The sequence below is a fragment of the Sinocyclocheilus anshuiensis genome, unplaced genomic scaffold, assembly GCF_001515605.1.
Source record: "Sinocyclocheilus anshuiensis isolate Anshui unplaced genomic scaffold, SAMN03320099.WGS_v1.1 scaffold653, whole genome shotgun sequence".
NCBI classification, from domain to species: domain Eukaryota; kingdom Metazoa; phylum Chordata; class Actinopteri; order Cypriniformes; family Cyprinidae; genus Sinocyclocheilus; species Sinocyclocheilus anshuiensis.
The window spans coordinates 469,181-480,758 of NW_015540902.1; the positions used below are offsets into that span (position 1 = coordinate 469,181).

Below are 11,578 nucleotides of genomic sequence, written 5' to 3' on the forward strand. Positions count from 1 at the left end.
CCCATATAGCTACAACAAACACCTGGTGATGAAAACGTAACGCCGCCGTTTTAATGACGGACAAAATGCACATTTGCATACATTCACTGGTCAAAAACCCCGTAACTGCATTTGAGTTTGACACAAAGCGACTGAGTGATCCTCGTCACCTAGGTAAAATATATTTCTAAGAAATTTATGATTGCTGATACACTTAATTTATTAACATTTAATCATATTATATGGTCACATGGCTAATTCATGTTTACGCTGTTAATATGCATGTATTCTAGCTAGCAAATTTTAATCTAGTATAGATTAGATCTAGTATAGCAAATCTAGTATTCTATACTCTCCGCTCGTCTTCAAATGTATTAATGTAGTAAAACATGGTTTTATTACAGTAATGCTGTAGTAACCAAAAAAAACTTTACAGAATCAAATCACTGTGAAATCTTTATATCGCCATGTCCTGATTGACTGATGATCCAATCTGCTTGATCAGATCACAGTGATCGCATGTTAATGCCAAGTGTAAATGCAGCCTAACAAAACATTAAAATGCAACGCCACTTACATCATTATCACTGCATCTCATGCGCCACTGATGACGCTCCCTGACGCACTCCTAACATTCAAATGCAAATGTTTATTTTAAATTCAACTAATATTCTTTTTTTTTTATTCACAATCTCCTCATCACAGGCAGGCGCACAGCACTCAATTCAGCATGTGTTCGTACATTTTTTTTTAAAGAAAAAGATTAAGTTTTTATTGAATTGTACAAAAGTAACAGTAAATAATAAGAAATGTTTCTTGAGCTCCAAATCAGAATATTAGAATGATTTTTCTGAAAGATCATGTGACAATTCAGCTTTGCCATTACAGGAATAAATGACGTTTTAAAACATATTCTACAGTTATTATAAATATTATAATAATATTATTTCACAATATTCCAGTTTTTATTGTGTTTTTGATAAACTAAATGCAGCCCTGGTGAGCATAAGAGACTTTCAAAAAATATAAAAAAATCTGAAAAGACCCCAATCAGTACTGTATGGGGAAGATTGGGGCAAGTTCCACACTTTTTACTTTGTCTTGCTAAGGAAAAAACTAAACAAAACAACAACAACAACATTTGGACATTGCCTAGTTTAAAAAAAAGATTTGACTTAATCATGGAACATGTTGTAACATTACATGAGTTAAGTCACAATAATAGACTTTTCAGCAAAATGTAAGCAATGAAATAATTCCAAAGATGTTAAAGGTAATTGTAATAACACATAATTATGACATAAAACAATGTGACATCTTGTCCCTGCCTATATGTATATAAAATACTCTCGTCCCAAGAACCATTTTTTTTGGTTAAAATTGATATATATTTGACCCTTGCCTTAATGTTTTATTGTGTTTGCTTGCTTATCAAACAAATATTATGTTTGAAGGATAATATTCATAAAATTACTCTTATTTATGGCATTGTTTAAAATAAATATGCAAAACCACTTTGAGAAGACAAGCATTTTTGTAATTGGTCTTCTGAGTCTTATTATTAATGACATGCAGCCCTTGTGACAACTTCTCTGTTTTACAACTATTCACCAGTAATATTATGAATATTAATTTTGTCTTTTACAGCAAGGTTCCCGGTTTTATTCAGATGTTTGCCCCTGAAGGAGCCCTGGTTTTTCATGAGAAAGCCTGGAACGCCTACCCATACTGTCGCACTAGTTAGTAAATACTAATTATTTTGTGCATGTGTAAATAAAGATAAAATAAAATTATATACGAATGAGAGTCTATAATTCTACCTTTTGCTTTTGCATTTAATGCATTGATAAATTACTGATCTATACAAAAAATCACTTTCTCATCGTCAATGTCATTGTTCTCTTCATTCGCACAACTGAATCAATTATGGAACACCGCAGTAGTTACAGTAAGTGTATTTTTGAAATCGTCATGCTCTGAGATCATTCTAGACTAGTGGTTGACCGATATATCGCCAAGGCCGATGTGTCGGCCGATATTTGGCATTTTTCAAATATCGGCATCGGCCGATAAGTTTTTCTGTTTGGCCGATGCGTTCGAGGCGGGACTTTAATTTTGAATTGAATTGAATGCTGACAGGAGGAGAGTTCAGCTTCACTGAAGACGCGCGATCATAAACTCGTGATTTCAAATTATGCTGCGCTTTATGCATTTGCCCACTGTCATATTCATGTAATTTTCACTGTGTGCTGTATGTAAAATGAGTGTTACCTTGGCTTTATTTGAAAAAATATTATTCCCAATGCACACAAACTTCCCAGAATACTGAGTGCCCTGTTGGTTACAGTGTTTACTTCCTTTTTAATTATATTTTTATTAAAAGTATAGGTCATCTAAAGTATAAGTATGTTTATTTTGCACATTTATTTTTTAATCCATTTTCAAATGATTTCAAATTTCTTGAATATTAATTAAAATAAAGAAAATTATATCGGCTTTTTATCGGCCACCCTGCTTTCCAAGATATCGGCATCGGCTGTCAAAAAACCCATATCAGTCGACCACTATTCTAGACCGCTCACAGGTTGTTTTTGCTGAACCAGAGTTTAGTCAGCATGTCTCACTGTTTTGATCTAAACACTGTATTAAAATGGATTCAGTTTGTGAAGCTCTCCTTCTGCTTTTCAGAATGAATACATGAAGGATGATTTCTTCATTAAGATTGAAACCTGGCATAAACCAGACACGGGAACAACTGAGAATGTGAGTGTTAATACACAGTTCATCAGCACCTTTACGTGATCATCAGAAACTTTCATCAGCAACTTTATGTGCCAAATACAGTAACTCTGCGAAAGATGCTACAGGTGGAGTCTTTCAACCAGAGCGTCTTTCACCAATTTTTTTTAGTCTGCGTGCAACAAAAATGCTTTAATAAAAAGCATTAGAAGCTGCTGTTGGTTAAGATGGATGGTTGATGAATGATCTTTCGCCTCAATTAGATTTGTTTATTAAATAAAATGTTAATTTTGATCAGACTTTACTGTATTATGGACTTCACAATCTTTCATTTCCAAATTTAGCTATTGTCAATATGGTTACAGGCTTATTCACAGTTGTAAATAGAAAAGAGATCTGAATTAAGTTGTTTGTTCATACAACCGTTATTTGATCCTGTTGTATGAATAGGTCAATTTGAAAGTCTCATCTATTAGTAAATTGCACTGAAATGTTTTATTCTTCCTCTCATGCAGCCTCATGGTCTTCCTCCTGAGGAGTGGGAGGACATTGAGATTGTGCCGATCGATATAGCTGATCGCTCTCAGGTGGATGATGTGGTGAGTTGAATTAGACAAGTGCAGTTCTGTCCTTGTCAAATTATAGATCCAGAATTGGTATTAGTGCTAAAGACGCTCCACAGTCTTAAGCCTGGCTCACACTATAGGATTTTTAGCCCGATTTTCCCCTCCCGAGAATCGGAGCAAAAATCTTATCGAGCCCCTCGATCGGTGCCGATGTTCGGCGCGGATTATCTGGTAATGAGGTGTTCACTCATCGAATCTTGCACCTCCCGATCTGCTCGCACACAAATCGGGGCCGCCGATGTTCGGCGCGGATTATCTGGTAATGAGGTGTTCACTCATCGAATCTTGCACCTCCCGGTCTGCTCGCACACAAATCGGGGCCTCCCCGATCATATCAAACATGTTGTAGTGTGAGCCTGGCTTTAGTCTTATTCTGCTTCATGTTGAGGTCATTAAAATCCTACAGATTTCAATCAAATCCATACATAAGCACAGAATTCACTGTTGACCTGCTATTTTGCTTTTATATTTCTCCTCTTCCTTCCTCATCCCTCCATCTCTGTTTCATTCGTCTCTCAGGACTATAAACCAGAAGAGGACCCTGCCATCTACCACTCGGGGAAAACTGGGAGAGGACCTCTGGGACCTGAATGGAAGGTACACAAACACACCATACTCATATGTGACCCTGGACCACAAAACCAGTCATAAGGGTCAATTTCTCGAAATTGAGATTTATACATGATCTGAAAGGACATGATCTTTACTTAATATCCTATTGATTTTTGGCATAAAAGAAAAATCAATAATTTTGACCCATACAATGTATTTTTGGCTATTGCTACAACTATAGCCCAGCGACTTAAGACCGGTTTTGTGGTCCAGGGTCACATATATGCATTTTGAAACACAACAGCTCTTTTCTTAACCCCTAGTAAGCTGCCTTGATGAATACTGCCTATATAGAAAAATGCCTTTTACAGGTCCATCGCCTATTGGCAATAGTGTAGTGAAGAATAATGCACAGCACGCACAAAGAATTCACTTTCACACCAAATCCAGATTTTTAGATTTCAGATTGTGTGGATTTCTATTGAAAAAAATGGATTTTGTCCGTGAAAATTCAGTGGACAACAGTAAAATGTGACTGCTGCACTTAAAGGCAGCATCCTACAAATTTTTGTTAATGGTTGAACATCCTTCTTTATGCACCTTATGCCAGAGTCCATTATCTATGAAGCATGTTTGTGAGGTCTTGAACTCTTCTAGGAGTCTTTACCTTTTGTTGATTTTGTATGATTTAGTTGGATTTCTGTTTATAAAAGGTGAAATTTACAAATCGTTTATGCATACATGAATAATTATTTATTTAGTTTTCTATTTTTCACTTGATTCTTGCCTTAAATATATCTGTTGTAGCTAGCATGGCACTAGAGTTAAACAGTTGTCCATTTAAAATACAGTAAGCTACTTTTTTTTATTGATACTTTTAAATACTGAAAGAGGTTTATTTGAAATCAACATATTTCTCTTGCCTTGTCTGCCATTTTGGATTAATTTTTTTCAGAGAACTGAGCTAATGTTGTCATTGTCATTGATACTCTGATTCTCATTCAGTCTTGAATGCAGTTTCTGTTCACATCCGATTGTATTGAACTATCAAAATGTGATTATTTACAATATCTGTTCCTCATGCACCCACCCATCTCTGTCTCTTGCAGAAAGAGCTTCATAATGGTAACTGTCCCTATATGACAGCGTACAAGCTGGTGACGGTTCACTTTCGCTGGTGGGGTCTGCAGGGACGTGTGGAGAACTTCATTCATAAGGTGATCCATCAGCACCGAAGAATTCAATATGGCACCACCACAAAAAGACTCAATTTACTTGTTACTTACTTGTACTGGTTGACTTTCAACAACAACTCCTCTACGTCAGAGAAATTATTCTATCACATATCCTTATAGTTACTTACAGATAAAAAAATGAGGACCATGTATCATCTGCATAAACCACCAAAAAAGAGGAATATATATCCCTAAACAGCTCAATTTTCATAATCTTGGAATTGGATTACATAAAGACTATGCAACAGAGAAATTTTCTTAAAATTACAGATTCAAAGTCCTGTCTGCTGGAACTAATGGGTTTTAAATGTAATATCTGGTTTTGTTGGTACCTGGGCACTGTGGAATCACAGCCAATGAGCCAAAAAAGGCATTATCAGCAGTAGGGATATGCCGGTATCAAATTTTCATGTTGCGATTAATTGCTCATGCTTTTATCACGGTATGCGGTATTATCGCGATATTGAAATTTAGGTTTTTTTGTAAAGGTGCTGTCAAGGTGATCCATCAACACCGAAGAATTCAATATGGCACCACCACAAAAAGACTCAATTTACTTGTTACTTACTTGTACTGGTTGACTTTCAACAACAACTCCTCTACGTCAGAGAAATTATTCTATCACATATCCTTATAGTTACTTACAGATAAAAAAATGAGGACCATGTATCATCTGCATAAACCACCAAAAAAGAGGAATATATATCCCTAAACAGCTCAATTTTCATAATCTTGGAATTGGATTACATAAAGACTATGCAACAGAGAAATTTTCTTAAAATTACAGATTCAAAGTCCTGTCTGCTGGAACTAATGGGTTTTAAATGTAATATCTGGTTTTGTTGGTACCTGGGCACTGTGGAATCACAGCCAATGAGCCAAAAAAGGCATTATCAGCAGTAGGGATATGCCGGTATCAAATTTTCATGTTGCGATTAATTGCTCATGCTTTTATCACGGTATGCGGTATTATCGCGATATTGATTCCGCCATGTGCTTCTAGTCCGCGCTTATTTACATCAGAGTGAGCACGTGGCTTTCAGGCAGCATACAGCGGTGTTGTGCATTTTGACCAGTTTATGGGAAAAGTATTCTTAAAATGCATTCAAAATTCTGAATAATTTGTTATATATAATTATTCACGGTATTTAGAAGTGCCCACGATAACAATATCGTGCATAATCATTACCGTGATATATCGCATTACCGAATACCGGCACAAGTCTAATCAGCAGCCAATAATTCATTCCTATATTAATAACAAATGGCAAACAGAGTGGAATCTATATACTATGAATTATGAACAAACTGCATGAAATCAGCCCTAATGTTGGGAGAAGAAGTTCCTATCAATTTTCAAACCAATAGGACTAGATTTTTATACCTGTTGCCAAATGGGATATTCCAGGATGACACACACAAGAAGATCCACTCATGTTCTTTCTGTAAAAACCCTTTATGCCTGAAGCATGTTTTATTAGATTGTGTTGGTTTTAACCCTGTGAGAAACCTTTTTTACTCAGTTAACACTTACGAAGAATTTATTAAACAAAGTTAAACCAAATGTAGTTTTAGAGTTTTTAGCAAAAATAGATTGTACAAACCTGATTTTTACCATAACAAAACCCAAGTTTTTACCATAACATTTTGGGCACATTTTTTAAGGTCCAGTTCTCAATATTAACTAACTACAACTTTTGCCGCAATAAATCCCTAATTACTGCTCATAAATAGTAAGGTAGTTATGTTTAGGTGTTGGTTAGGAATCCTAATTTAGGATTAAGGGATCTAAAATATAGTCATGCAGGATAAGACAATAATATGTGCTTTATAAGTACTAACAAACAGCCAATCTGCTAGCAATATGCATGCTAATGAGCAACTAGATAATAGTGAGAATTGGTCCCTAAACTAAAATGTTACTAAAATTTTCTTAACGTGAAAATAGCCACAGAAGCTGACATGGTGTTAAAAAACAAACAAACAAACTATGCTGTACTACTTTGATATATTTTTGGTGATTTGACCGCACTTGTTAGGTGTTATTAAGTCTTTGTTCATACTGTTGTACTAATATCAACCCCATCTCTCTCTCTGTTTGAGTAGCAGGAGAAAAGGCTTTTCACTAATTTCCATCGGCAACTCTTCTGTTGGCTGGACCGCTGGGTGGACCTCACTATGGATGACATTCGTAGGATGGAGGAAGAGACACAGAGGGAGCTGGACCAGGTATGTGTTTCTGTAGAAAGCATGTAACGCAGTTCTGCCCACATCAACAGAATGGCATTCTGATTTATTGAGAAGATTAATGGAGATGATTTTTACCTGCAGTTACAGTCTTACCAGTTTTGTGTGACATAAAGCTGGACTTACTCTGTTGTTCCAAAGTTTTGGGTCATTTTGATGTTTTTTAAATGTTTCTTATGCTCACCAATGCTGCATGTATTTGATCAAAAATACAGTAATAATAATTTAACACTTTACAATAATGTTTCATTATTTAACTTTAGATAACTACATTAGAAGTAGTTTTCATTGTTAGTTCATGTGAAATAAACTACTTAAACATTTACCAATGCATTATTCAAATCAAAAGTTGGATGTTAATATTTTTCAATAGAGCTGAGCTAACATGAACTGGCAATGAAGAGTTGTATTTTTATTATATTATTGTAAACAAAGATTAATAAATACTTTAACAAATGTATTGCTCATTGTTATTTAATTTTAGTTAATGCCTTAACTAACATGAACTAATGAGACCTTACTGTAAAGTGTTACCGAAACTTTTCTTCTTATTATTAATGTTGAAAACAGATGTGCTGATTAATATTTTTGTGGAAAATTGTGATGCATTTTTTTTTCTTTGATAAATAGAAAATTCAAAAGAACAGCATTTTTTTTTTTTTAAATAACAATCTTTTGTAATATTGTAAATGTCATTACTGTCACTTTTGATGAATCTGTCCTAGCTGAATAAAAGTATTAATTTCTTTATTTAAAAAAAATCTTACCACAAACTTAAGAATGGTAGTGTACTTGCATGTGACAGATTATTAAATCTGTTTATTTAAATTTTCAGATGCGTAGCCAAGGGTCTGTGCGAGGGATGAAAGCAGGCGAGGACTAGGGAGAAGCAAAAGAATGGAAGAAACACAATAGGGGCTACTTTTTATTTGACCTCCTCCAGCCCTCGTGGCCAATCACAACGTGCCACATCATCAAGCCCTTCCAAACAGGATACTGTCATCCCTTACCAAGGACATGTCCATTACCATGAGCGTGAATGCGTTTAAGTGAATGTGCACAGTATGCATGTTTATCCATGGTTTGTGCAGTCTGACTTTAAACCTCATCATTTGCATCTTTTGGATTCACTTAAGACATGTTAAGTGATACCGGCATTTCTTTTTATAATTAAGTATTATAACTGTTTAATGGTTTTTGGTTAATTTTGCAACCATCAGCTTTTTACAGAGTGCGCCAGTGGAGTAACGAATCCCAAGCCAGTTCCGCAGAGAGTCTGAGGAAACATTTCACTACATGTATTTTGAACATAAATAAATGACTAAGTAATTTACTTCTTAATTCTGTTAAATTTGTCATGTTGTTCGGGAAATATCGGTAGAACTTGTAAATGCCTCAAGAGGTAGGATCATTGATGTCAGATAAAAGAAAAATGTGAGATTAAAGGCTTGTTAAACTCATGTGGCTTTAAGCATAACGGTTTTCTGGTTTAGTTGTCTGGTTCTGCACTGATTGCAGTGCGGATGTCATTGAGAGCAGTGGATGGATATGGTTTCATTTTTAAACTGAGTGGAAGAGCCTTGAAACCCCTCCCACCTTTGACTGACATGCCACAGGCCACGCCCCTCCGCTCGGGTGGGGATGGTCTGAATTTTTGGAGAGTGAAGTACAATTTACAATACTGTAACAACACATAAAGAAAACATTGACTACCATGAGCTGTGTGCTTCCTTTGATTCTTCTGCACTGTTGTTTTTAGTTTATATCAGATTTTGGCTTTTTTAAATCGCAAGCTTTGCATCTTTTTCTGTAGACGGAGTAACAACATTCATTTAACAAGCATGATTAACATCCTGACTTAATTGAAACAACATTTGTTTTTATGATGCTTCTTATGTTTGCAGGTACAAAAACGAAAATATAAATAAAGCATGTTACCGTTTATGTGATTTTAGATTAAAGGGGTCATATGATGCTGCTAAAAAAAACATTATTTTGTGTATTTGGTGTAATGAAATGTGTTTATGCGGATTGAAATCGCATCATATGACCCCTTTAAATCCTCAATTTGGATTCATAAACATAATCCGTACATGACCTCGTTCTCTCATCCGTGATCAACAGCGTCCTCTAGTGGTTTGGTTTTGTACAGATGTCCTTTAGGTCTTCGTGTAGTTCGCCTAGAATTTCAGATTTTTCAATCCCACACACTGCAGAAAATATGTATACATGTTAGATCGTCGACAGTGACATGTTTTCAGTACAGAATAATTTACGCAAATAAAGCATAGAAGGTCCTTGTCACCTTATTATGTGAAACTTAATGAGCCTTAAACCTTTCGACCAGGTGTCCATGAAAGTTCTATGGACTGAAATATAAAACAAAAGTACGTTTTAAATGTTGTATAGCAACATTTTAGATGATCGAGAGCTGATTTGTTTGCTCGTAAACCTATCATTAAATAAATGTTATATCTCTTAGTCAGACAATATATTGACGCAATGAACACTGTTAAGGATGTAAAGGTAAGCTATTGAATGGCAAACTAGGGAAATACTCATTTAGCATCCTTTATTGTCTCCATAAAGAGACATTTGTCTTGAGCAGTCAAGAAAGCAGGTCAACTTTACAAAATTACACAAAAAACAACAACAATTTCACAATATTAATATTACACTAAATACATTTCACAATGCCCATTTCCTATATATCCTCACCCACACACACAGATCATTTTGTATTATTTAATAGTGTAATTTATAATGTAATTAAGGAGAATTTGTACATATTTAACTTTCAAGTTGGTAAGTACCCTATCTCCTACCTGAGGGCATCAGCTCATAGGCTACTCCTTATGGAGAATATGGCTTGAATCACTAGTAATTATAAGGCTCTGGTTTTTCACAGACCTCTCAAAAATCTCCTGAAAATAAATTAGGAGCACCGGCTGTCCTAACCAAATTTTGAAGTCGTGACCTAAATTTAACAGACAAATTACCAAACCATATTGTAAAAGCATAACATATAATAGATTCAATAGCTGATCTGACAGTTACATAATATTTTTATCCACCCCATATATCCTGAGCCTTAGCAAAAATGGCAAGTGCTGACTAGCTCGTGCACAAACATTAACAATCAAGTTTGTTAATGTAAAGGATGAAAGCAAAAGAGGACTATAGGGAAAGAAAAGAGTGGAGAAGACAGAACAGGGACAAGTCACAGATTTAGCATTAATGTTTGTTATTAATGGATGGAACGTTTGTGTTGGGAAAGGTTCACACCTATCACATATCGTTGTAAAAATTGTTAATCAGTAGTGAGATAATTTGCCATTTGAGTGCATTTTATGTTAGATGGAAGAAAGCTTCATTCATCAAAATGTGACTCTAAAGTCCTCCCACACACCGAACATGCTGAGGTGAAGAGACTGAGCAGAACACTTTATGATATAAACCTGTTATATCATAAAGATTTTAAGAAACAGAAAACATCCTGATTTAAATACTTCAATACTGGATTGCATGCATACAATGAGTGGAAGACAGAAGGAGAGTGTGGTGGATAAATGAGGGATTATGTAGCGTCAGAGGGGAAAAAATGCCTATATAGTGGGATTAAATAATAAAAATAAATAAGAAAGTAGGTCAGCATTATGTAATTTATCTTTACAAATTCCCTCAGACATGCTCTGACTCCATGTCTGTCATTGCATCTGCTCCAGCCAGGGCGACCCATAATGTTCATCATCTATTATCATAGGACCCAGTTATTCATTTTCATATATCGATATGGCATCCATGCAGTGACTTGTTCTGAAATCATGCATGCTATAGTTTCCTAAAGAAAACATCTTGGACTGTTCAGTGATAAAAATGTTTGGGGTTTGGCCATGACATCTTCCTTCACTTGATTTGATAGGAAATATTAATAAGGGTGAAAATCTTAAAATAAGGAAAAATCTTAAAAAATGTAGTTTCTTTGCCAAATTTAATAAATATGATAAATATGAATGTTTAATAATAAATGTAATATTTGTATTTATAATACTTTAATATGATTTTTTAAAAAGCTCAGGTTAACAGAAGTTTAGATTTAATGACTACGAATGTCAAGTTGTACAACTAAAAAAAAAAGAAAAAAAAAAGCAAGTGACAAATTTTCTTTACACACAATATTACTTGTCATTCCTTTGTATC

The 11,578-nt window shown here is 34.9% G+C and overlaps 1 protein-coding gene across 1 annotated transcript in view; it reads left to right on the forward strand.

The window, feature by feature from the left end:
• pitpnbl (phosphatidylinositol transfer protein, beta, like) overlaps nt 1-9,112 on the forward strand; it is a 12,911-nt gene extending 3,799 nt beyond the window's left edge. Inside the window, exons 4-11 of the mRNA XM_016486975.1 lie at nt 1,627-1,718; nt 1,920-1,927; nt 2,668-2,742; nt 3,234-3,317; nt 3,864-3,941; nt 5,006-5,113; nt 7,238-7,360; nt 8,214-9,112. Of these exons, the coding sequence (XP_016342461.1) occupies nt 1,627-1,718; nt 1,920-1,927; nt 2,668-2,742; nt 3,234-3,317; nt 3,864-3,941; nt 5,006-5,113; nt 7,238-7,360; nt 8,214-8,261 (616 nt within the window). The 3' untranslated portion in view covers nt 8,262-9,112. The remainder of the gene's footprint in view (nt 1-1,626; nt 1,719-1,919; nt 1,928-2,667; nt 2,743-3,233; nt 3,318-3,863; nt 3,942-5,005; nt 5,114-7,237; nt 7,361-8,213) is intronic.
• The last annotated feature ends 2,466 nt before the right edge of the window (nt 9,113-11,578 follow it).